General features: G+C 41.0%; 1 protein-coding gene across 3 annotated transcripts in view; it reads right to left on the bottom strand.

Moving 5' to 3' along the window:
* The window catches only part of beat-IIa (beaten path IIa), a 48,972-nt gene that overhangs the window by 3,311 nt on the left and 18,094 nt on the right, over positions 1–27,567 (bottom strand). The window contains exons 1-5 of one of the 3 annotated variants that reach the window (XM_017139901.3): positions 25,389–25,419; positions 24,540–25,270; positions 9,943–10,157; positions 8,295–8,430; positions 3,660–3,793 (exon numbers count right to left, since the gene is read on the bottom strand). In XM_017139901.3, coding sequence (XP_016995390.2) covers positions 3,660–3,793; positions 8,295–8,430; positions 9,943–10,157; positions 24,540–24,786 — 732 coding nt within the window. In that variant the 5' untranslated portion in view covers positions 24,787–25,270; positions 25,389–25,419. Of the gene's footprint in view, positions 1–3,659; positions 3,794–8,294; positions 8,431–9,942; positions 10,158–24,539; positions 25,465–27,567 lie in introns of those variants that run through there. The other 2 variants (XM_044394035.2, XM_070216870.1) reach the window with 2 other exon arrangements.

Here is a 27,567-nt window from a genome sequence, read left to right as displayed (position 1 = left end):
TTCCCAAGCTCATGAAAGAATTTGGGGTATTATTGTAGGCAGTTAGGCATATAACAAAAAAACTTTATCTCTAGAAGAGAATTATCTGAGCTAGGGTTAAATTTGTAAATAAGTAATTTAATAAGAAGTAAGGTAGTAATAATAAATAGGTTTTTAAAGTTCTTCTTAATCCATTTCTCCACTACATTTAACTATAAAATATTTCTTTCAATTGTTCTCCAACGAATGCACACTTATGTATTTTTCTCGTATTTATGTTATGCATTTGATATAAATATTCAATGTGAAACTGATTTGGTGCTTGAAAATGCAAAACTCGAATAAGAATTTAAGAGCTGCCCTCTATTAGTTTTACTTATTTATCTGGTAACAAGACTGAATAATATCTGAAATTTTGGTTTTTACCAATTTTGTTCCCCCGTGCCACTTGGTTTGCAGGCATAAATTTCCATGCGTTCGTTCAACCGAAACCCTGCTGGCTCCGCCCTCCCAGACGATGCAAAAATACAATAAATATATTTTATATTTCATCCAATATAGTGCACAATTTGTCCCTCCGCCCTATATATATATATATATATGTATGGGTCTTTGTGTGTGCGATGCAATGCCAGCGTATCAATAACAAATAAATTGTGGATAGCACTGCAATATCTCTGCGAATGGTTACTGGTAACGGGTAACTGGTAGCTGGTTTACTGGCTGCCAAGAGTGCTCGGAGGTATGGCATATAGGGCAGGGCAGAGCAAAAACTATGGCATCGAGGAGCTGCCAACTGCTGGCTCCGAAGCTTTTTTCAATTTTCCGCTAAATTTGGCAGGGCTCAAGTGCTATTTGTCTTCATTAATGCGAATGCGCCTAGAACTTTGGCAAGCGCCCTGCAAGATTCCGACGTTCTTCCGACGGTTCGTTCAACCCTGATGATGGCAAATTCTGCGTGGCATTTTTAAGCCGACGCCAAATGACATGCAGCAGTTATTAATTGGCAATTTACATGCGGAATGATTAATGCCTGGGCCCCAGGGCGGAAACAGCCAGGAGCCCGAAATGGAGCCATAGCAGCAGTCTTAAACCGAAGGCACATATGTCACCGGGGTGAATGTTAAGTCACACATGGGGCCACAAAAATAGAAACAAGCATTTTGGGAAATAAAATAGGAAAATCTTGAAAGGCACACAAATATATTTTAGCTTTTCTACGAAATATTTAATGTAATTTTAATTAATTATATTTCCCCAATTTTTTTGAAATATTTAAATATTATCTGATCTATTCTTATCTATTATGATTATCTATTTCCTTCAATTTTCTTGGTTATTCCTTAGTTATAATCTTGACCTCTGCTGTTTATGTGTTCGAATGGTTCTCAGGGCTTTGAGCGGGGGGGAGTTTTGGGTCCGGACCTCTTGCAAATTACTCCTGTGGCATTTCACCGCAAAAACTTTTGTCAACAGAAAGTTGTGGCTCCTTGCCGGCGCACCTTTTAACGTAAACTTTGCAGGAAATGTCGGAAGTGCCTGAGTGTGTGCGTGGGCGGAAAACACACCCAGCACCCACACCATCCCCTCCTTGTTGATTTGCACAGCATGAAATATTCATTTGTTTCCTGTGATCGGCAATTGTAATATATCTTCCTCCTGCGGTATCGTTTTCTACTCAATTTTAGTCAATGTCTGCCACGTTTGCTTACTGTTTGTTGTCTCTCAGCCATTGGCTGCCATTGCCAAAAGTTCTCGATGTCCTTGCAGCCCCCTGTGCCCCTTGTGCCCTGCCCCCTGTGGACCCCTTTGGCACCCCTCAACCCAAGACCCCCTGTAGCGCCCCTGTAACCCGCAACAGCCCCACCGCACAGCATCATTGGCATTTGGAGAGGCATTGCCGATAAGCTATCATTTCATTTCCAGGCAACACAACCCGTTTGAATATTCTCCCCCAGAAATTCCCCTTCGTTCCGGCTGCGAGTTATTGCGGTGCAAATGATTTGAATTCATTTATCATGTTTAATGCGAGATTGCCAAGTGCGCTTCTGGAATGTGGCAACCATTTTTCAACGGCATTGACAACAGCACAGCCTTTTTAAGACTAATAGAGAGCGCTGCCTTAAAGGGGATTTGAGCTAATAAAATCAGCATCCAGAAACAGGCGTTGCTGTCCAACAGACTTTATATAGATACAATAGAGAGAGCTACCTTAAAAGAATTTTATTTCGAAATATTTATAAATACTTTCTGCTTGCATTTTGTGGTTTAGTTTTCCTTTTATTGTAGTGCATGGCCCCGACCTTTACTCGGTGATAACGATATGAACTTAAATCCCAGGCAGTCCACACACGCACCGGCTTGGTTGGTTTTTCCACCCGCATAATATTTTCCCAACCGCAAACCAATCAGAAGCTTGTGCGATAGAAAATTATGCATTCATCCTAAACTAAAACCCAGCCATAAACAATTTGGCCAACCGCTCAGCAGAACTCATCTCCAGCATAGCAAGCAGCTCGAAAATCAAGCTAGGGAGGATTATGCAGCTGCACTTGCCGTTGAATGGAGAAGGAGAAAAAAACGTGGAGAACCTGTTAAGCACGTGGATTCAGGGTCCACAGACTCCTTAGTTTCAAGTGGCTCTGGCCCAGACACAACCCTTTTCAAGCGCAAATAGAGCGAAAGGCAGGGGATTCGCCTTGACCGATTCTGAACCTGAACTGCTCTTGACATCGGGGCCTGTGTCGAAATTATAAGCAGGAAAATAAAGGGGAGCAAACATGTGGCATGCATATTCATAAAATTGCAATGGAACAGCTCGCAGGACAACAATGGCAGCACGACAGCAAACCAAGAGTGAAAATCCACAAGGAATGACAGCCATGAGAGTTTCGGAAGGAGCCAGCTCACAGCTGCGACGGCCCTCGATCCTCAGCGTTGGCATAATAGCTAGTAATAGCTATCTTCTAGCCCGGAAAAATAGTATTACAAAGCATTATTCTACATAGGATGAGTATGGCACTCGGTGTTCACCACTACTAAATTTAAAAATATTAATTTTATCACATTTTCCATCGCAATCGGCCAAAAAATTAAATAAATTGTTCTATTATAAAAATATCTTTTGGTAGCTTTAAGTAACAATTAAAAATAGACTTTTTTGGCTAAAAAATTGCGACAGCACTGGCAGGCGACAATGGATATGGGGTTCTGCTTGCGACCGCATAGAAATCTGTACTTCACAGTAACTAAATGACAAAACGGGCTTTCGGGCCACAGATGCGGCCGCCTTGCCTCCTCATATGCATTGTTAATACACATGACAATCCTTACGCTGGCAGGCTGTGAAATTGCGCATACGCCACGTTGACGGATGGACGAGCCCCCAAGGCAAATGCTCGCAAAACAAAAAACCCAACAGAAAATCAAAAAAGAAAGAAAACGGAGCAGAACCCTTTTGATTAAAGTCTTGTCCTAGCCCATTTTCATGTTCATTTCTCAGCAGAATAGACAAGCACTTCAAAGGATCTGCTCGGCTTTGAACACAAAATAGCCGCTGACCCGCTGTCAGATTTGTGTTCCACTCTCCCCGGGAACATGAAATAAATTGAAGCAGACCGTCCAGCCAGGTCGGTAATATTTCATTGGAGTGATTGCGGAGCCGAGGCGAAAGTACTCACCACCATGTTGTTGATGCTAAATGTGAGTTCTGCCCGCGGACGCGACGGGGGAGTGCTGCAATTGGCCCGCAGGACATCGCCGGGCTCGTAGCGCGTGTGTTCCGTGAAAAGCTGCGGATGCTTCTCGGGCAGCTCTGAAAAATAGGGAAAACGTCATCGAAACGGTTAATAAATTTTGTTACATTTTTATTTTTCTAGCACTATAGATTATACGTTTAGAAAAATATATTCGTTGTCGAATATAAACGAAAAACAATAAAAAAATTACCTTTTTTTCATTATATTTTTTCAGAAAAGGTATCAAAACAATGCTTAAAATAGCCCTGGAATATTATACAGCGTTGAGTCAAAATAATGAAACCCATTATAAAAAGTGTAAAAATTAGGGACCATTTTTTAATCTACCCCAAAATTGATGTGGATTGTAAGCTTATGTTATTAACAGAACAAAACAGTCAACATTTTATCCTTAAACCGAACTAAGTATAAGTGATTGGCATTCAAAGCATACTTTCATAAAGTCAATTTTAAAATTCCATTGATATTCCGATTTATGAGATTTTCCAAAAAAATGCAGATGACAAATTTGATATTTCTCCTTTTGGAAAATGGGAAAACCTTGAGCTGAGACAATTCAATTAGCTGACCCGACTGACACAAAACACATTAATAGGCGCATAAGTGGAGGCGGAAGCCCGGCGAACCCTTCAATCACAACCGCAAGACGAAGATCCTGGCTCTCGCCACGCCTAACTTTTTAATTAAGTCAACCGGGATGGAGCCAGGATGGGAACAGCCAGGCAACTACTACTACTACCACAGGACCCGGAGAGAGCAACAAAGTAACTAATGAAGAAAGTAATTTCCATGACAAAGGCGGCGGCAACTTTGCTCTTTTTCCCGCCTCGAGGCAACTTTCAGCTTTCTGGGTCTCTGTGTGGCTCGCTTCCTAATCCCCATCCTCCTGTCTCTGTCGCCTGCGCTTTTTGCCTTGCAGATTTTGACCTTTTTGCGGGCCAGCATCGAATGCCTCTTGGCCGGGCTTTTGCTTCGGCTTTGCCTTTGAGACTCCGCCGTCAAATTCCCCCTAATGAGGGTCAGTCTGAGAGTACACACTGTTAAAAAAATAGTGTACTTTGGACAAAATGCAGGGATAGTACTCCATTTGACAGCAATATTTTGTTCCATATACCAAAAGACTTTTAAAAATTATCTAGGGAATTTTTTGTGGTCTAGCAAATCTATTTATATTAAGAGTATTTCACCAAAACAATTTCAACAATATTTATAAATTATCCTTTCTGGCAAGTAAATATTCTTTATAAAATATTAGCATTATTCCTTAAAAAAATGTGTTAGTTCTTTCAGAGCCCAGTGTAATTCCGTCCTTTTCGGGCTTAATTTAGCAGCTGACCAGCCTACTTTGCACTTGGTTTTAGCCTTGACTCGTGTCATTAAGTTATTAAACTTAAGGCTGCCCAAATGTTTGCCAACTATAAACTTTTGACTCGTGCCAGCCGAAGAAGATGGGCGGCGGGTCTGTGACTTAATGAAAGCCCGAATTAGCATAACTTTTGGGTCCGAGCCACCCCCTGCCGCCCGCCCAGTTCCACCAGCCGCCACCCCCTGATGTCCTTGACGGCGGCTGAATGCCTCGTATTGCCCGCCCCGCAAGGACAAAGTGTTTATTTTATGTGCCACGCCGACGTCGAGACGCTGGCTTGCCTTCAACCGCCTTTCGGTGGGCTCCTCGCTGGATCCTTGGGCCGCAATCTGATTGCCACTTGAGCTCATTAACACACGATTAAACCTCAGAGTTATTTACACCAAGGACGAAGCGGCTGCATAAGCGAATGAGTGCGCACAACTAAACCTGGCTAAAAGCGGCCGACTGACTCAGAACTTGATGCATAAAACATCAGGCGGCCATCGGGAAAAACGGAAAAGTGGGAAAAACTATGCGCTGAATCGATGAAATTAAAGCGTAAGTTTACGCAGATGAGATGACTGTCAGTCGTTAAAGCCAAGAAAATCTGATTTACCCAACAAATACAGAGAACTGCATAGAGAAAAAATATTTGCCATTAAATAGGGAAAGAATTAGTGTAAGATATATTTCTTATAAATATAATAAATTAAATTTAACAAAAACAAACAAATAAATACAACTTTATTTTACCGCTGTTCGATGTTAATTATATATTATTTAAGAAGAGTTTTTCTTCAAGACTTTGTTTTGTTAGTAAAAAAAGTGCTTTGTTTTCATTGTGAGGTTTTTATACCCGTTACTCGTAGAGTAAAAGGGTATATTAGATTCGTGCAAAAGTATGTAACAGGTAGAAGGAAGCGTTTCCGACCCTATAAAGTATATATATTCTTGATCAGGATCACTAGCCGAGTCGATCTAGCCATGTCCGTCTGTCCGTCTGTCCGTCTGTCCGTCTGTCCGTCTGTCCGTCTGTCCGTCTGTCTGTCCGTCTGTCTGTCTGTATGAACGCTGAGATCTCGGAAACTATAAAAGCTAGAAGACTGACATTTTGCATGCAGATTCTAGGAGTTCCTACGCAGCGCAAGTTTGTTTCAAAAGGGTGCCACGCCCCCTTTAACGCCCACAATCGCTTATATACGCTTTTAAAAATTTCAATATTTTGGAAAAGTAAAAATGCAGTTTTATTGTGTTTCTTAATACCTATCGAAATGTAGAAGAAATTTTTTTAATCGGACCATTCGTTAAAAAGTTACGGCGGATCAAAGTATCTCCATCTCCTTCGCTTCCCTTTAGCTGAGTAACGGGTATCTGATAGTCTGGGCACCCGACTATAGCGTTCTCTCTTGTTTGGGTTAGGATTTTCCCTTTGTGTACCAACAATATGGTGTCCATGGCTGCTTCTGCCTGCTGTTGGCTACAGTAATTTATTGTTTAGCCGGCAAGTTATTGGGGTTTTAGTGTCGACGACATTAGGCCTAAGCCGCAGAAGCCCACAGCCGAAAACACAGCCAAACGAACTTACAGCCCGCAAGATATAGATACCACCTACCACCGAGTCGGGGGCATAACCGCCAAAGCCCGAGATTTGAGGCTGGTTCGGCTGGGGCTGTCAGTGTGTCAGTTCCCAACTGGCTTATCCAGCATTGATGTATGTATGTAGGTCCCAAGGACCAAGGACAGAGGGCCAGAGAGCAACCAATTAAATGCCGCAGCTTGTAATGAAACTTTAATCAGTTGCGAGGCGTCCTTGAGCGCGGCCTCATGAATTTAAAGCAAATACACAAATACGCGATCAAAGGCTTTAATCCCCAGATGCTAGTTACGCAAAAGCGGCCAATTAAATGGGCTAAATGCGGCGTTAAATATAAAGCAGACAGCTGGCGGGGGGCAAAAGGCGGTGGCGATGGCAAAGGCAATGGCAATCTAATAAAGGCCAGGCCAGAACCAGAACGGCAGACATCTGAATGTTTAATGCCGGGCAACAAGCAGCCAGTGAGCCATTAACCCAGACGAGCTCTCAATCAAACACACGCACACACAGCGGGCTTTCCTTCTTCCCTCCGAGGGAAGGAAGGACCCTCGAAAGGGGTTCAGGAATGGGAATGGCTGTGGATAAATCCTGCCCAGCAAGTGGCATAAAAATCAGCGACTAAAGCACAATTTAGCTGTCGGAGCGCATTTCTCGAATGCTTGAGGCCAAGCGGATAGATAGATTAACTCCGACGAGCGCTGAAGCTGCGCCATCGATTTAGGTCGCTTTACGCATACGCCCCATATGGCTGCAGGAACCGACACACACACACACACAAAATTCAGAACGTACAAGAGGATGCCCCATTGTTGTGCCTTTAAGAACATGCACTCTTGGTAAAATGAGGCTGTAATTTAAAAAATCTAAAAAGGTAATTTATTGATATAAATTGGAGAGTGCAATTGTGAAATCTCTCTACTTAATATCTGAAATGCACAATTTTCCAACTAATTTCAGAATTCTTTGAAGCCTGTTTAATGGCAAAATTAAACTTCTAGTGTAGCACTTTCGGCAGCTGCCGGCTGCTCAGCAGGCAAATAATTGTTAAGCCGAAACGGACTGGTGCTCATTGGATTTCATGACCCTGGCGCGCTGATTAAATTCGTAATTCAGAGCGCGCCGCTCCACGCTCATTTAAAGCGCATAAAGCCGTGAAATGCGTGGGGCACAGGTAAGACTACTAAATGACCCCAGACAGGAGCCCCGCCCACAACCACGGAGCCAAGGTGGTTCCTAGCCACCGAGCCACCGCCTCATTGCCGCCAAACCCGCTTATCTGGCAAAGACGAAATGGCCTGTTAATGACGCAATTTTCAGAGCAAAACTTTGGCAGCCAGCAGAAACAGCTGCTGCGACCTTGGGCCCGGCCAAAAACAAATTGCCAAGGAAGCGAAAAACTTTACCTCCCGGTCGAGAAGCGGCCACAGGATTCTGTATTCTGTACTCTAGATTCTCAGTTCTGAATTCTGGATTCAGCCACGGAACGCTGCCCCACGATCAAAGGCGAGCCATGTCAAAGGCTGCCCCGATATAGCTGATACACTCTGCGCTCCTTTGAAAGCTTTTAAGCGCACTTTAGGCCAATTTGGTTGAATCAGCTTAGAGTCAGACTTACCAACAACTTGCATGGTGTCCACTGCGGTGGCGGTCGAGAAGAGCGGTGCGTCGGCGGTCACTTCGCATGAAAAGTTGCCAGAGAGACCGAATCCCACGTTGCGCAACAGCACCTGGGTGGCATTAGAGCTGCTTACCTGTTGAGCAAAAGAGCAGACCCAGTATTTAAGCACGGGATAAGTAACAAGTCTGAGCACCCATGGAAAAAAACCGTTCTATAAAAAAAAAATTTACAACAAAAACCTATGAAATTATGCTTATTTACTGCTCAATAAGTCTTCTGTCATAAGTTAACATAGTTAGAATTTAATCTATATCTATATTTTATTATAAAAATATCATTAAGTAATTTTGCACCTTCTAAGGACGAGCTACATTTTAGTACCCACCTATAAAGTTCTTTGTATTCTCGCACTTTGTAATGTTATGCTGCACTAGGAAAAACGATAAATCGACACCCACCTGCAATCGCTCAGCTGTCCGCAATCTGACATCGAGTCCAACAAAGAAATGCACTTAAATTTATTAAAACAGCTTAAAAAACAAACAAATACAAACACAGCCAACAGCCACCAGTCAGAAGAGGAGGAAAAGGACAGAAAAAATTGCCTCCGGCTGTGTAAAGTAAAAGTTTTGGACGACAAAGTAAAAAAACAGCCAAATGAAATAAAAAGGAGAGTACAAAAACTAAAGATAAACTCGCTGGCACAAACTCAATAGCCTGATGAAATATTTAGCCAGATTCGGAGCAACTTTATCGAAGCAACGAAATTGCAAGGACCTGGTGGCAGGCACCCACACTACTACTACAACTACCGTCGGCTGGATAAACTTTTTCAATAATCTAGCCAAAGTAGAATTACCCCATCCGAGACTCAATTCTCCGACCTCAGCATCAGGCCCCCAACCGCCCAGTCTCCCAGCCACGCCCTCCTTCGCTCGGCAGATTGCAGTTTTTGCAGGTGGGCGACAAAACTCAGACGCAGCATGCAAAAATTTAAATGAAATTTTTGCCGCAGATAGCCGCGCGTTGATAGCGCCCACAAAAGCTGGCATTCCAGCATCCTGGCGTCCTGGTGTCCTGGCGGCCTGGCGTCCTAGCCAGGTGTCCCCTGGCATTTTTTGAATAACCGCCAATAACAATAAAACTGCCAAACTGAATATGCATGAGCGGAAAGTTTAAAATATACAATATAAATAAATGCAGTGTGCGCGCAATTAAGGACATCAAAGTGGAGCTTTTGGATCGGATCGGATGGGTCCGGTTGTTGGCTCCTTTCTGACTGCCTCCTCATCGACTGGCTGAGCCGAAGTGATTGACCAGCAAAAAGTGCAGCCTGCGGGGCCGAAATGCTTTAACGATTTGTTCTCCTGGAAAATTCGAGTTCCTTCAGAGGGGAATTTTTATCCTTTTTTATTCTTGTTCTTGACGGAAATATGATAATTTATTTATAACTTCCTTTCTAACCAATAAAAATAAATAAAAATTCCGACGAAGCATTTAATTTATTATAATAAATTTGTAAAATCCAAAATTTCACTGAATAAAATGAATTTATTATGTCAAAATAATCTGGGATATCCCACGATGCGGTTCCAAAATCAAAAACCCCCCTAATAGGCACTTTTTAATTAAAACATATACTCACATCCACATGAATGCCGGGGAAGGGAAAGACCTTCGTGTTGGGGAACTCGCCGGGAGTGTAGCGGTAGAACTCCAGCTGGCCGCGATAGAACTTGGCCGAGTACAGTGGAGCCCCGTCCAGGTCGTACATGCAGCGCAGCACCACATGTTGGCCCCGTCGCACCGCCGGTGGTTCGATTATTAAATTGACATTGCGCAGCGCGCACTCGACGAGCTCTGGAAAAGCAAGGGGAAACGGAAAAACATAGGTGAAAAAATCGCTGATGGAATTACGCGCGAACGCAAAGCCGGGGGATTCCAATTTAGTGTATTTATTTTAATAAATTATTGAAATATTGTCCGAAAGCGGACTCGACGGCGACACTGATAACACATAATCCGGCGCTTAAATGCGCCGCAATTGCTTGCATTTCAGTTGCAGGCGTTTGTTTTTGGCATTGGTTTTCGCGGTGCTGGGATCGCCTGCGGCCAAAATGCTTAAAATGCCATGCAAATATGCTGAAAACTCAATTTAGCTGGTCAATTTTTTTTAATACCCTTCAATCGTTATTAGTATTTGGGCTCACTAGTTTGTCTATATCAGTTTCAAAAAAATATATTTATACCCTTGCAGAGGGTATTATGATTTCAGTCAGAAGTTTGCAACGCAGTGAAGGAGACGTTTCCGACCCCATAAAGTATATATATTCTTGATCAGCATCACTAGACGAGTCGATCTAGCCATGTCCGTCTGTCCGTCTGTCCGTCCGTTTCTACGCAAACTAGTCTCTCAGTTTTAAAGCTATCGGGATGAAACTTTCGTAAAAGTCGTATTTCTATTGCAGGTAGTATATATGTCGGAACCAAACGGATCGGACAACTATATCTTATAGCTCCCATAGGAAGGATCAAAAAAAAAAAACGTAAAAAAATTCTAGCTCCGGTGTTTTTTGAAATTTTACCTTCTACTCTTGGGAACAATTTTTTTTATATATTTCTGAATTTCGGTTTTTTTGTTTTTTAAATCGGATCAGTATATCATATAGCTGCCATAGGAACGGTCGAAAAATTAAATGGAAATTAATGGGAAAAAAATTATATCTTTGTTGGTTTTTATTACAGTTCCTTCTACTCTGGGATATGACTATTTTGAAATATTTCCGAATTTCGATTTTAATTTTTAAAAGATCGAACTACTATATCATATAGCTGTGATAGAAACGATCGAAAAATTAATGTGAAATAATAAGAAATTTAACATTTTTGCGATTTGTAAATTAATAGAATGATCTGCAAGGGTATACAAGCTTCGGCTTGCCGAAGCTAGCTTCCTTTCTTGTTTTTTACTTTCTTTTTTTAGGTTTACTACGAATTTAAATTTTGTTTAAGATTTATTTTAAAATATTTGTACAACCTTAAATATAAAAAAATGATTTTATACCATCTTAATAAACTGGTAAACTGTTCAAATACTCTTCATGAAATCTAAAACTCAATAATAGAAATGCAATATAATTCAAGAGTATTTAAAATATCTGACAACAAAAGCCCCAGCCTCGCCTTGTTTTTGTTCATGTTTCTCGACAACTGATTGTTATATTTGGCGCGTAAATGATTTATAAATGTTTTTTCAACCATCGAAAGCTTGATAGATTATGGTGGGATTTCGATGGGGCAGTTATGCAAACGAATATTACTAAATTGAAAATATTATAACAAAAACGGTTTGGCCATTTGTAAGCCCAAAACTGAGGCAGATCGTAACTGAATTTTAATGGTAAGCCAAAAATGCCAATAGAGGGGCGCAACTAAAATGGTGTATTATAAATCATTTCCAGCAGTCTTTAATGTTTAAGACAAACGTTTTTCTAGATTTATGGATCTTGGGCCTGAGTTTTGCGCGACCTTCACTTACTTAGGCAATTTTCTTGTTTGCTCGCCAACTTTTATTAATTACCAAACAATCAACGCCAATTTCCGGCAACTTTATGACCGCCCATTTCAGAGTCGTTTGTCAACAAATGCGTAGCATAACTCAAGGCGCCAAGGCAGTGAATCCTTCTCTCTCTCGCTCTATCCCTCGGCCTGGCCAATAGTTCTGTCCCGCTCTGGAGATGGTGTTTTACAAGCGTTTGCCAGCATTTCCAACATAGCCTAACAAGGCACTCAAAAATTTTTTATATCTTATTTGGGTCACATTTCATGCGGCTGTGCCCTTAAGAATAATGGCACATAATTTGCGGCTTTCCCAACAGTCCCTTTGTGGGAAGGGAAGAGGGAAAAAGTACGGAAGAAAGCCGGAGAAAAGTCCGTGGAATTCGAGGCAAGGATTCGGTTCCTTGTAAATCTCTCGCGAGGCGAATAAAATAAAATTGTTTTCATTCTTTTTCTACATGCCAGCCAGCTGTGCGTAATTCATTACCTTCGGGAGTTGTTTGCATATCGGACGATATCTTTGTCGACTGCATGGAAAATTCCAGGGAAAATCAGCATGATTTTCATTATGCCAATGCCACTGTCGAGCTGTCCTTTAACATTTACTCCATTTGCAGGCTGTAAAATGAATTCTTGCACATTGACCTTAATGACCAGCGGGGCCTGTGTGCATAATTGGCCCTCTGCCTCTGAGTCCTGGCCAGGGACACTGGTAGCCAAGCATGAAGGAATTACAAAAAAGGAAGGTTGCAGAACTATAGCCCAGTGTAAAGACTTTAAGCTATCTACTCCTCTTGGTATCTTAAAAAATTATCGATGTAATTTGAAATTATAAAAATTATTTTAAATAGTGTACAAATTTATAGGAACATAACTGATTTAAAATTTATCTTTGTATATCCTAACACATTGTATATCCTACTCACATATTTTGTGTTCTACAACCTTTTCTGTATACTTTTTCATGCACGATCTATATACCCTTAATCTCTACGAATACCTGGTGGGAAAACACCTGCCTTAACTAAAGCACTACCTTAAAGTCCTTGCTAGCCGCATAAATATTTGCACACTGAAATCGAAAATTCCGCTTGTTTGCCAATTGAAAATTGGAAAGTGTAGTTGCCGGATCCCGCCCGCTGAGAGTTTTCCCAGCAGCAGCAGGAGCCGGCGAAATGCAACCGCAAATACTTGCTTATTGCTGGGAAAACTTTGCTTGTTAGTGTTTAGGTGCAAGGTGCAGCAGCAAGAAATCATAGCACAGAGTTCTGGGTACTCGGCACTGGGTTCTGGGCCAAAGCAACAGAGAGCAGCCAAACAATGTCTATAAATCCACACGCACACTCGAGATATAGTTGGAAAGGTAAAAAGTTTGTGCAAAAGTCACATATTTGTTCGATTCTGCTAAGTGCCAGCTTACAAGTGCCTTGTCCTTATCCTTTTGCGATTTGTTTACATGGCAGTCAAAGTGAGGACCCCGGAAAAAAGAGAGGAAAGTATCGTCCTGGATTGGGGATTTGCCAGCCTGCTAAATATCAATGCACCTGGACCCTCCCCCTTCTTGTTTGTTTCCATTCTCGTTGTCTTGCTCCCTGGACTCCACCTACCGCTTTTCACGCTCTTTTCACAGCACTTTTCCGCACGGTTTCATTGTTTTCCAATCTGGCCGGAGTGCGTCATTCGTCGAAGCCGCAAGTGATACCAAATTGAAAAGTTAGATGCCATTTTTTGCCGCCCTTCCCGAAGGGCTGCTGAAAATTTACACTAACCACAGGTTGCTTTGGAAAAGTTTCCGATTTTTTACCCAACAGTGATAAAAAACCATGACCCATACAATATATAGAGATTACAATTTTGAATATTTAATAAAGTTCTTTAAGAAATGTATCTACCTACCACCATTTTTAATAACTTTTTGAACGAAATTGCCTTTATATTTTAAAAAGATTTCATCTGTTTTCATGTTTACAACAAACATTTTTTTTCAGTGTTGCCATAGGATACCTGAAAAGGGAACCACATTTTGTTCGGAGAATCTGTATATTAGTTTTAGTTTTAAACTGATCGATTGCCTTTGAGGACCTGCCGTAAACTGTGTTCAATTTGTTGCGAGTTGGAAACTGCTGGCTAAATACTGCGTTCGCTTACGGATTCCTGAAATCCTGAAAACGTGGCAGCCACCCAAGGCAAACAAGCAGCCGAATTGGAGTGGGCCCATATGAATATCACAGCATAATAATTTGCCGACTCGCTTTCCACATCCAAAGGACAGGAAGGCCAAAAACAAACAAATATCGGCCCAGCTGGCATGTAATATCTATGTGCATTCATGTGCACGTGTGGGTGGCATTGTCTCGGTATTTAATAGGCTTTTGTTGCAGCTTTCCATTGAAAATTGAGATTGTTGAGCCCCGCTTTGCTCCTTGGCATGTTTACCAGGAGTCTTCGTAACCATTCTCCTGTTTCTGTTTCTGTTTCGGTTTCCCATCAGCGTCCTTATTGCTTGACTGGCAGCTCATTGAAAGATTTATCATTCACCAGAAATAGCAAGCTTGAGGACTTAAGGAGGGATGCATGCACCGGGAAAAATACGGATTATTTCATTTTCTTCTTGAAATGAGCATAAAAACATTATATTCGCAGTTATGCAAATTTTCAAAACATTTTCATTTATTTTTAATGTAAAATGTTTTAAATTATTACCTAGTTTGTTGTATTTATATCTTAGAATAATTAGCAATAACTTTTGATAATTTCTTTTATTTTTTCCAGATCTTTCTTAATTATTTTTCGGACAGTATGCATTCGCCAGTGTATCGCAGATGACGAGCCACCTGTCCGGGGTCCTGATTCCCGACCGTGTTGACACAGCCCACATGGGCGGCCCAAACACATGCATAATGGAATTTCTAATAACTGCCACAGCTCCCCGACTCGACTCCTCCACTCGACTCGAATGGAGAATTGAGAAGACCAGAACAGGAGCAGCCAAGCCTTCCTGATGGGTCAACAGCATTTAGTGACAATAAGCGTGCTGCAGTTCATTTGCTCAGGCGGGTCAAAGAGCGGTTCGTGTGTCGGTTTGCCTTCGGTCAGGATTGAAATGGCTGGCCAGCTGGATGGCTGGCTGGGTGGTTGGTTGGCCAAGTGCACTTAGTCAGGCATCGACGAACATGCACTTCAGCAGCCAGACTAGAAATGGCAGTGAAACCCCCACCAATCGGAGGCAAAGCAATTTAATTAACATAAAAAACGCAACTCGCACAATTCGAAACCATAAATCAAAAACCCGCACACGCCCAGCACTAAACTAATGCCTTGGAAAGAAACTAATACTGGAGTCAAACTGGAAAAATGTCTGGCAAAAAGTGCAATCGGCAAGAAAAAAGGGGTAGTAAATGGGGTAAAAGGGAAGGAGAGGCGGAGAAAAACTGGGAAAAGCGCTTCTAATGAAACCGAAAATGCTAGTTTACGATACCCAGCTCTTATGGCAGTTCTGGAAACGAAGTTGGACTTCGAGAAACATTTGTTTTTCCGCTGTGTTTTTGTCACAACCCCAAAGGAAAAAGCACCGTAGGGGGCAGGGGGCCCAACCCAACCCAACCATAACCCACATTAAAATCGGAAACATAACTGCGAGTCCGAAAGCGAGACCAACCCGTTCGTGACGTGTCCAGAGGGCATCAGCCTAAACAAAGGGCCAACATAATTTAGTTAAAATTCCCTTTGTCCGTGGGCGTGGCCTCAACTCGCCGAAGGAAATGAAAAATGCTGATTATGAAAACGCAAACCATAATTTGTTGTGTGATATGTCGGCTAAATGAGCCGTTCGGATGGGTTGGGGTTGGGGTGTGGATTTGATTTGGATTTCACAATTTTCATTTACTAATTGCTTGATGATTAAATTCAATTACGAATGACAATTTAATTATGTGCTGGTTAATCAAATATCCAATCAAATGATTATAGAAAAAAAATGCCAACTATTTAAATTACATAGTTTTTAATCGTTTTGGTAATGCGTGCTTAAAGGTTTAATTAACATCGCATGATTTTAATTGATTGCTAGTCGGCTCGTCCTTTTGAGCCCTGAGTAAAATTTTATTTTCAAATATTGATTGCCCTTCGGATGATATAAAGTGAAAAAGGAAGCAAGAAATTAAAATTCCTGATTCCGAATTCCCTAACCGATTACTAATTTAAGTTACAAGTACCTTCATTCGATATCATATTTAATCCTACCTTAATTAACTGCAAAATTATGTTATTGATTTCACTCCGCTCACCCTTTTTACCGCTCAATAATGTTCATTTTTTAGGGCTTTCCTTGCCACTCGGCAGTGGTTTATAAAAAACAAAATCCAGACACACTCGCACTACCCTCAAGGGAGGCAAAACAAAAAAAAAAATAAAACGTAAGAAAAAACACTCCTTGTCTGCTTTCTGCAAACAGACATTGGACAGGGTAAACAATAGGAATATATGCGATAAATGAAAAAATAATAACAAACATTAATCCGAGTGTTGCCAGCTCGAGTGGATGATGATGATGGCGATGATGATGTGCCGAAATGCCGTCCTTTAACCCCGGTTATCCTTGCACTGCTCGAGCACCGGCACTCCTTGGTCTCGAGATAGTCTTTCGTTATCCTCCGCTTTGCACAGAAGCGCTAAGCAAATAAAACAAAAAGGATAACTGTGCAAATATCGTGCAGACTGGGTGCTCGCTGCGCGGGGAGTATGGCAAACAGTCACTGCTAAAAACATAAATATGTGAGGGCGTTTGTGTTTTTATTTTTACTTTCAAGCTGGTGACATTGCAGTGCACAAAAGTTGCCTGCTTGCTTAGTTGGATATTCCACCCCCCCCCCCCGCGATTCGCAAATTTTCATTTGCTTTACTCCTTTAGCAAATAAAACTACACTGCACTTTTTGCAGTTCTTGTGATAAAAAAATTATTGTGCTTCTTTTTAAAAAATTTTTATTTAGCCCCTTTATGGACAACTTTTGTGAAGAAAATTCCATGAAATGTTGTATAATAAATAAATAATTCGTATTGAATTAAATTCAATTCATTTATTCCTACAAAAACTTTGTTTTTTTTTTTTTTAAGTTCATTTTCTCAGTGCACTTATCCACATCTGCTGGGTCGTATTTATTTAGTTTGTTTTCAGCTTCTTTGGCCCTGCTCACTTGGCGTATACGCAACGCGGGAACGCCGAAGACTGCGAATACGACTCAATTGAGGCTGGGCAGCAAACATTTTGTTATCTCGGCACCAGCATCGATGCCGAATGGATTTTTAGTTCAGCAAGTTTTTCGCATTTTTTTTTCCTCTGCCTCTGCCTCCCCAACTGCGTTTTGTGTGTGCACGCCGACTGTGTTTCCTTCCCCTACGACTATATTTTTTTCCGGCGCTTTTCTTCTTCATTCAGTTCAGTTTTTCCATTTGGCCCAGCCGGAGCGTCAGAGCGCTTATCTCGCATGCCGCATCGCGAACTGCTTGTAAATAGCATTCATGGCCTGACACTAATGGAACTTTTGACCGTTTGTGCTATCCGCTGCCCATTTCCATTCCCACACCACTGGGGATTCCCAGGCCATTCCATTCCATTCCATTCCAATTGCCCACTGGCCCCATGTCCGCTGCAGGGACAAAACTTGGATCCCATTCATCGAGTACACTATGAATCGCCTTACTCGAAGCACTATTCTGGTACCCTAAGTGATATTCTACGGTTACGAGTAGGCTAGGGGACTTTATCGCATACCTACACCCAAAAAAAAATCGATATGAATCGTAGGTCAATTTGACCTTTTTTAAGATCATTTTTAACTTGATATGGGGCCAGGTAAATGTGATATGGTCGAAAATGTAAGAACGAAAATTTGCATTATTCCTGACCAAAACTTATTCTAGTGCGAGCGAGAAAACATGCTTGAAGTACGTCAGTTCGAATTTCGAATACGTCTTTCTCGCTTCCACTCATGTCATTTTGCTCGCCATATTGATTCTTGCGCTCTTTTTCGAAGTTAGAGAATCTCCGAGAGAGAGAATTCGGCAAAATGATATTATTTAATGTAAATTTTATGAATATTTCAGGTAAAAACGATATGAGTAGGAATAACCAAAAAATTACCTGGACTTATCGATTTTACGGCGACGTGCTTTTTTTTGTGTGTATCAATTTCAAAAATATTTTTCATAATCTTAAAAACTGTACAAAATTATGTTAACCTTTTACTTCTCTGTTTTTTCGTTCAAACATTTCTCAAACATTAAAAAGTTTATATACCCGGCAATATTCTAAATAATATATTTAATATTTTTCCTTGCAGTTATTATTAAAAATTTTAGGGTACCACAAAATTCGTTAGTAAATCAAATAACATTTTTAGAAAAAATAGTTTTTTTCTCTGCTTTATGGTAACGCGAATTCACACAATTTCGAATGTTTTTTCAAGGCCTTTTTCTTTCATATTTCTGTTTTTCTTGCTGTTTTTCCTATTTCGCTGCTGGTATCAATTTTGCGAGCCAACAGTTTGTCGGGTCTTTCAACAAGTCGTTTGCTGGCGGTTCTTTTCGTGAAAATGGAAAATCCAACTGCAGCGAAAACAAAGCAATCACCTATCATATCTGCGGCCCAAGAGCTTTTGATACTGTTTTGGCATCTGTCGATTGCAACATATATCTAAAAGTGAAAATCCCGCTAATTAGCAGTCAATGCTCAATATTTGTCAATCGCAATTTCGATTTGCCGCCAACTCTGCACTTTCCACTCGAATAAAAGTTATAATGAATTTTCCCCCCAAACCAAAAGATTGGACTCAACATTCTGTTTGATTAGAAAATTAATCTGAACGCTGTTTTAAATGCAATTTCCAATTGGCAAAGGGTGGGAAAAGTCGGTGAATGCGGGACAGGGCGCGATAAGCGACAATGGCATTCGGAAATTTCATTTTTGGTAACCAGATCTCTCGACACAGTCACACGAATGTGGTGTCAATGGGTTCAGTGGGAAATCCAAAGGGTGGACTGTATCCATTTCGTTTTATGTTTACAATTTGGCATAGTTTTTGTGCCTTCTGATTTATGCATAAATTGATGCTACTAGTTGTTTGTTTGCCTATTTGTTTTGGCTCGCTGGCAAAAAGCGCATTTGCCATGGACATCCTGTCTGTTTTCCCCGTTTTCCCGCTTGCCCATTTCCCACCGACCACCAACTTTCCCATTTCCATGGCTGGTTTTTGGTCATGCCAGAGATTCAGTGGCAAAAACATTCATAATTTTAATTAAGTCATAGAAACGTGCTGCACACAAAACGCAGATGTATTACACTGTAGGAAAAAAAGGGTCTGTAAATACAGAAACAAAGTATAACATCAAATAAAAATGGTAACTTTTCTAAAAAAAATTTTGCTTTGTTCAAAAACTTTTTTTTATAAATTAATACCCATTTTAAACACTTAATTTTGTGGTTGAATACAGTAAAGGCTTTCCTTCAAGTTCAAAGTTTCTAACAATTTAGTTACGTTTTTTTCCAGTGCATCCAAACCAGTACGCTTAACTTTTGTGTGCGAGTTTTCCCGCCAGCCGGCGGCCGTTGGTTTTTGTTTTGTTTCGAGTTGTATTTGGTTACGATGCTCACAAAATTGCACTTGAAATTTATCCCCGAGCCTTATTAGTTATTTACGCAGCAGGCGCATTCTCCGTAATGTGTGAGTGTTTGCTTTGTATGTGTGAATGGGTCTGTGCAAAGGACCCAGCGGCATTTTTGGCCAGAGACCACCCACCACCCACCGCCCCACAAGGAGCACGGAGCCACCCATCCACCCACCACCCATTGCAGATTTATAGCCTGCAGCAGTTTTTAGTGTTTTCCCTTTGTTTCGCCCTACGTTTTGTTTATTTGGTTTTGCAATTGTTAAAAGTTTATGTCGTTTTTGTTGCGGCTGTTGCATTTCGCACACACAGTTTCCACTTGGACCCTACGAACAACAAGTTTTTGTTATTCGGGGGAGTGGCACTGCCAGAAATACCTAGAAAAACAAAATGAAAATAGAGTAAACCGAAGTAAGCTACAAAAAAACTGTGGTATTTCTGGGTGCACCAACTGTGATTTTGTCGCTCTGATTTGTTCCATATATTTTTTGGCAACGTTGCTTAATTAAACGTGAACTATTGCCAGATGGAGTTTAAATATCGGCAAATTTTGCCTGAGTTGGCGGTAAAAATCAGAAAAGCTGTAGGTATAACAATGTGTATTTTTGGTTAAGCCTGTTTATTACTTTATGCCTAGTACTCACTTCAATCGAAAAGCCTACGAAATGAAAATCTCCATACAAATTTTTGATCACGAAATTTATCGCCTGTCATTTTTGTATAGAAATTCTCGTTTCGTTGCCTTTTTGATTGAAGTGAGTACTAGGCCTTAAAAGAAAAAAAACTTGTAGAGACGTTAGGCTGAAAAACAAACGAATAAATATTTTAGCAGCCCTAATTACACTTTCATTTGGACATAAAATGATTCTCTCTCAAATAAATATTTCCAAGAATGCTCCAATTTAATTCGTTATAATCGCCCAAAGCTCTGTTCACAGTTCTCCCCTTTTGCCAGTGGCTTCTGAAGTTTCCCGAACTTCTGCATTAATACCAATTTGCACTTGTCAATCAGGGCAACACTCCGCAGCCAGAGACCTACGAAACTTCTAATGAGCCTAATTATTTCAACTATTTAGCCAAATACACAGACACAACGCAGGGCGAAGTCTTTTTGGAGGGCGGAAAGTGGGGAAAAGCATTCCAATGCTTGCCAAATTTTGCTAATGATAAATAAATTATGCGACAGCAGCCGCACAAAATGCCAAGCTACCGACCCCCTCCCAAGCCACCAACCCACCGACCAAAGAACCACAAGCAGAAAACAAATAAACTCACTTCGCAATGCCAAAAGATAAGTATACGCCCCATGGTCCTGTGGCCCCTCAGTCCTTAGCACATTAAAGCCTGGAGGGTGCGTGAGTGTGAATGCGAAAGCGAATGGTATCGCATTACCGAAAGCAAGCGCACATGCGTTAATAAACAAAATCTGTTGCTAATGTACAAAATAAGTTAATTATGGCAACGCAAATGCGAAAATGCGAAATACTCTCTCTGCTGGCGACAACTTTTGCAGCTTTTCCAAAACTCCCACCGACACTCTCTGGGTTTTTTGGACTGTGGATTTTGAGGGTCGGGAATCGTGTTTATACAGTAAGAGGTGCACTTTTCCTGCACTCTGCTTTGTTCTTTGTGCGCGATAATTGCGTTTTATGGCGTTGTGGCAAGCAAACAAATAAACAAGCCGGTAAACAGACGAGATCGGGATGGGAGTGCGAATATATTTGTGCACATAGTGCTTGCATGCTGGCAGTCACGCCACCGAAACAAATAATTACAAATTGCATTAATAATAAACAAACAGAGACGCGGGTCTCTAAGCCTGCTTTGCGAAACCCCCCGATTTCGATTTACCTTTTGGCAATTTTTGCGTGACTAGCATAATTTGCTTGGTGGCCGAATATTTTGGCCCAGCCACGCCCACTCGTATGCCACTGGCATTTTCACAAGCCCAGAACCGCAGGAAATTTGCATATTTTATTTGTAATTTGTTTGCCGCCCGTCAATATTATTTTGCAATTAATATTTCAATGATAAAACCGATGCAGTTGTGGAGAGGGTTTCCCAATCATTTCAAAATGCACAAATACTCTCCACATGATAAAATATATCGTTATGAATACAAAATACGAAATAACCATTAACTGATACTAAAAAACTTATTACAAAAATGCATTTTTAAATAAAGGAAGTTTATATTAACTTAGTCGTGAAGAATACAACTTCTTTTTATTTATTGAATTCAATTTATTGAAGGTAAAGTGCCAATAATGATTTATTCAGTATTTCATAGTCTGCCCTATTTTATATTTTCATTGTCAGCAACTCGATTTGACCAATAAAATGTTGTCTTTTTTATTTGACGCATTCGAGTGAGTACTAAAATTATATTTGAATTGCATTTTATTATTAGTGAGCAAATGGCGAAATTGATTACGAGTGTCCAGTGTTGGTTTACCATCGGTGTGCTCATGGGATTTATGGCATTCATATGTCCCTGATTATTATGCACTTTTGGTAGAGCATAAACGGATGGAAACGAGTTTATAGAGTCGGCGGACCGTGAAAACCCCCTTCACAATTCCCGGGAAAATCAAATCAAATTTATTACTAATCCGCACAGCTTTCAATGCACTGATTTATAGTCGCACTTCTTGGGGGAATGGCAATGGCTTTGGCCTGCAGTCCGTCGTACATCAGAACAATAGCAGCCCGCTTTTGGTTCTAATTCACTTTTACTAATACACCACTTTGCCGCCAACCCCAGCCCATTAACCCCATCCATTAGCGCCACGGCCTCCATTTAATAGAGAGCTGATGCCTCAGATTCCCGTTCTGCTGATGCCGGAATGCACTTCCCCGCCAATCCTCACAATGCCGTGAACTGGAGTGCACTGGATTTTGGGGCTGAAAAAGACCTACAATGACGCACTCCAAAGAGTCACGGATCACGATGCCTCAATCCCTTCCGCTACTCCCATAAAACTCCCACCCCCTCCGCTGATGCCGAAAAATCGGAGATGTGTAATATTTTAGACACCCGACTCTAAATTATATTTATTATTATTATTAGGGAGGAGAGTCTTAGACCTTTTTTAACCATACAAAAGTGTAATAAATTAATATTTATTTTCTAAATAAATAAGTATTTTGTTTGTACAATAAACCACTTGTAAAGAAATTAAAATAAATAGGTATATTAATGTAGTTTTTCAAGACAAAATAATTGAATAAATTAAATATACCTATGCCTTAAATTTTTTCTAACATTTTAACTTTTAAAATAACTTTTCTAGTCCTGAAAATATCTAGAGCGACAGCACTGACTGCGAATGGGGAAATGTCCCCATTGAAATGCTGCTTAAGCTGTTCATTAGCAGCGGAGTAATGGAGCAACAGCCTGACACAGATTCGCTTTGGCAAGTGAGGATTGCCATTGCCCCTCGATTCACCCCTTTTCGATGCCGCATTCGATTCTATTCGATTCGACTCGATTCGTTTCGATTCCGGGCGCCATAGTGTTCAGTTTTGTGGCCATGGCGACACGGCAGCCGGGGGTCATTAAAAACTTTTTACAAGCATTCAGCATCAGCATTAGCGCTGCGCTGCCCGAAAGTGGAGTGTGTGTGCGGGATCTGATTCCTCCGCTGATTGCCATTGACAGGCTGCCTGGAGATTGGATCCCCATTCCCATGCCCATGCCCGTGTCAGCCCTTCGCTTCTCCTTCTCCTTCTCAAAATCGAAACCCCTTTTTGTCTGGCTGTGTGACACCTCGCCACCGCTTAGAACCGCCTGTCAATCCCTTTTATTGCCCAGCACAGCACTCTCCACTTCCCACTTTCTCCCACTTTCCACTTCCCATCCGCCAGATCTTTGCCACTTCGTCAATCAATTGGCGGCAGTGTATCGTTGTCCCTTTTATTTGTATTTTATTACGCCAAAGTGTTGTTTCGAATGTCATTTCAAGCATCGATTGTTTGTATCTGCACTGAGAAAACACACACTTGACAAAAAACTGTTTGTCTTCTAATAATATTTTAACAAATGCGCTTTTAGATGCGACAGATATGTAAATAGTCTATTTATTTATTTTAAATTTGAAAGAAAAATTAATTAAATCATTTTTTACTAAATATCATTGTCGAATGCTAGTGTTTTTTTATTATTTTTTTACTAAAAATAATCGGTGATTATTAAGTCGCCAATTAACAAATGAAATTATTTATTTTATTTTTATCTTTGTATGAGTATGGGTTTTTCGTACTTTTTTAATTTCCAAAGTTAGTGGGAAGATCGCCCATTCACTCCATACTTGGAGTTGAAGTCACATTCGAGGCACTTAATTGAGCAGTCGCCGCGGCGGACTTGGCAAAAAATAAGTGGGGCAGTCAATTGAGTTAGGGGTTCGAGTGTGGTTGACAGTGTCCCATCCCCACAGATGCCCAGATACCACTTGAAAAGGGATGACAGCCGGGGGGAGGGGGTGCTGACTAGGGAAGCCCGACAAATACTTCATTAAATTGAACAAATGAAACTCCTAAAGTGCCTTTCAATGGCCTCGAATTCTGTACGCTTCGGAAAATAGTTAAGATGCTGCGAAGTTGCCATGAGATTTATTGGAAGCATTCGCAGAATATTTATTAATAGTTTAAAGAGTCGTGAAAAATGTACTACTACTACGGTAGGATAAAAAATAAATTAATTGAAATAAATTAAATTATATTTTAAATTAATAAATAATAATCGGGATGATTACATTAAATTATTAATTTTGTTTTTAAACATAAATTTTATTTAGGAGTGTTAGTCACCTTACTGATGTGAATAAAACATTAACTAAACTAATGTTTAAGATTTTGTGATCATGTTTATGCCTTTTATGCAGTATATTCCTTATATTGGCGCTGATATAACTTTTAAACTTCTCTGATTTGATGGCCTTTCAAATTCCATCTTTGATGTTTTGCGATTGGTAAACATTATCGTTGGCATTATAATTAGACTAAACAAGTTGTGGACTCACCCATGCTCAGCAGCAGAACGGAGAGGAGCAGCAGGAGGAATCTGGTGGGGATGGTCCGGCAGACTGACTTTCTCCGGCTCTGCCGATGTCCCGTTTCCGTGGCGGCCCTTCGGTGTCCCATTTCGGGAATTTCGCTCAAGTCGCCGGCTGACAAATCTCCGCTAAGTTGAAGCTCCACCATTCCGAGGGGGCAAGTACTATTACTCCGCTTGTCGGGCAAATGTCTTGCATTTGCGGCAAAGACCATTTAATAAACACTTCAACGCCACACGCCGCACTGTCTGTTCCGTGTGACTCTCGATGGGGTTGGGGAAATGGGGGATGGGACGGAATATGCTAATTATTAATGCACGACTGGCAGCGATTCGGTTTTATTTGCGTTTGGCAAATTGGCTCATAAACAAAATGTCTGCGCTGAATTTCCCTCGGAGAATCGCGCTAATAAGCAGCCGGATAATTAATAATTTGGCCGCGCCGCAGTTTTTCACTTTCACTCAAGCTGGCTTTCGATTGGCACTCCACGAATTTGCACATTTCGCTGATTGTTTATACATTTCGATTTCGATTTCCGCCCGTTAATTGTTGCACGTCCCCGATGTTTTTCCTCTGGTCTTGATTTTTGTTTCTTTGATTTCGGCTCTAGACAACATCTATTTGCCATCCGCCGAGTACTTCACTTCGCGCACTCATAAATGGCCCTTGTGTCCAGCTGTTTTGCTCCCGGAAGTGCTCTGCAAAGCGGAATGAATAACAAACAAACTTTAGTTATTGTGTAATTAAATAGAGCAGCCGTCGTCCCCCAACCGCAAGTTTTTGGCATGTAAACAAAATGTGAAAGCCGAACCGAACCGAATTCAAATCTGAGTCTAAATTTTCCCGAGAGCGACACTCCGCGCCTACGACAAGTTGACAGCAGACTGAGGAGTTATCAGGACGGTCCCCAAGAACACACCCCGAAAACATGAAAACATGAGGACAACCAGTGGTGTGACGTAGAGCAGCGTTAGCGTTTCCAAAATTAGCACGCTGGAAGGCCGACGGCAGAATGTTGCTGGAACCGCAGCAACATGTTGCCGATGGCAGCCAGAATATTTCCAAAGAAAGCAAAGGGGATAATATTTAAAATAAAAAGGAAAAATGGTGTGAGAGAATAGATTAAAATTAAAAGAAAATAGTTTACAGAAAAATATTTAAGAAGCCGTTTTAAAATAATTAATTAATTTATTCAAATATATTAAAAGGTTTTCTGAAATTGTAACCTTTATTCGGTTCAAATTTTAATCTTTTGTGGTACAAAAAAAAACAAATCTAACCAACATAATTTTAACAAGTTTTTTATTGCTCTTAATTGTCCCTTAAAAGCATTAGTATTTTAAAAATCATCGTTAGAAAATCATACACGAATATAAATCAAATACCGAATATTTAAGCAAATGAAAAATTTTATAACAGAATATGTGAAAATAATAAAAATAATAAAATGAATTTGTCAACCGACGTTAGGCTTCTAAAGAAGTGAGATACCTCTATGCCAAATTTTTTCCCTGTGCATTGGCAAAGCAATTCAAAAATGATAAATAATAACAAATCATGTGAAACACAACCCGAAATGCAAACAAATCAAGGAGCGGAGTTTAATTTAACGAGAACAAAGTGAGTTCTTTGTGAGTCCCATTTTTGTTCCTGCTAATGAGGCTGTGCACAAGTGGCAGCCTCTTCAGCCTCATGTGCACAATGCGATATATGTGAGCTTAACCCTTTCAGGGCGACTGGAGGATGCGGCCACTTAACCCGTTACGGCAACTGTTTGTCCTCCGCCCTGCGGTCGCTGCTCCGGCGTTTTGTTTATTTAAGTTGCAATTACTTTTTGCCACCCCCATGCAACAAATTTCCCGGCTTTCATTGCTCTGCGTTTTGTAAGACTTCGGGGGGAGTGGGAGTTGAATAGAGGGCGGCGGTGGGGGTGTGAAGGTTGCCCTGCATAAAGGAAAACACAACTAGATCCACTCAAGTGCAATGACATCATGGCAAGCATTCATAATGCTCATTAGCTGATCCCCTACCCCCTAGCCCTTCTCATCGCATCCACCCGGCGGCCATGTCAAAATGCCATTTTTATGTGGCACACGCGCTGCACTCTTTTTCTGGCAGCTTATCGATGCTGGCTCCATTTCCATTGCCACTTCTATTGTGCACTTGAAAAAATAAATACATGATTAAAATAAAATTCCATAAACAACGAAATATTGTTTTATAAATTTTAATACAAATAAATTACATTTTACAACTTAAAGAGTTTTTCCCAAAGATGGCATCCTTTTTACTCTCAGGTAATTCCCGTTATTTTTCGAGTGCACCCACTCGCCACTTGGTTTTTATGGCCGGCATGAAGCACACCTCGATTAATGCATATATATGTGGGGTAGAGTAGAGCAGAGAGGGGCCGAATAGAGCTATATGGAGCTATATGCCACAACAACATGCCCATGCACTTAGCAGTTTTATTGTATTGTATGTCTCGATGTCGGGACAACTTCCACTTCCACTGCTACATTCACGGCAACCCCTTGACAAACGCAACACGTGCGATTTGAGAATTTTATAAAAGTGTTTATTGGCCTCCTTAAGATCGTGTTGTTGGCGCTGCTCCCCGCGGATCCACATTCTCCCCCAGAAGTCCCCCTGAAATCGTCCAGGAATGGGAACACGCTGACATTGACGACGCTGACAAGTTTTTAGTGCTCTAATGAAAATTAAAACACATAAAAATGGCTGAGAAACCGCACAATTAAATGGGCGGATTGGCAGATGGGCAGGAAATTGGGGGCGGTAAAGGGAGTAATTCCCGAGAAACATATGGGTGTGTATTAAATTGTTATGTGGCCTCTGCCGAGGACTATAAACGGTTCGAGTACTCCAGTTTTACGGTGGGTTCAAGGCCAGGTACTTTCATACTGCTAAAATGTCTACTGGGACAAGTTATAAAGCTCTAATTTAAATTTCAGCTTGGGACCACCAAAACGTTTGC

The sequence above is a fragment of the Drosophila takahashii genome, chromosome 3R (assembly GCF_030179915.1).
Source record: "Drosophila takahashii strain IR98-3 E-12201 chromosome 3R, DtakHiC1v2, whole genome shotgun sequence".
NCBI classification, from domain to species: Eukaryota; Metazoa; Arthropoda; class Insecta; order Diptera; family Drosophilidae; genus Drosophila; species Drosophila takahashii.
This window is presented reverse-complemented; position numbering and strand designations above follow the sequence as displayed.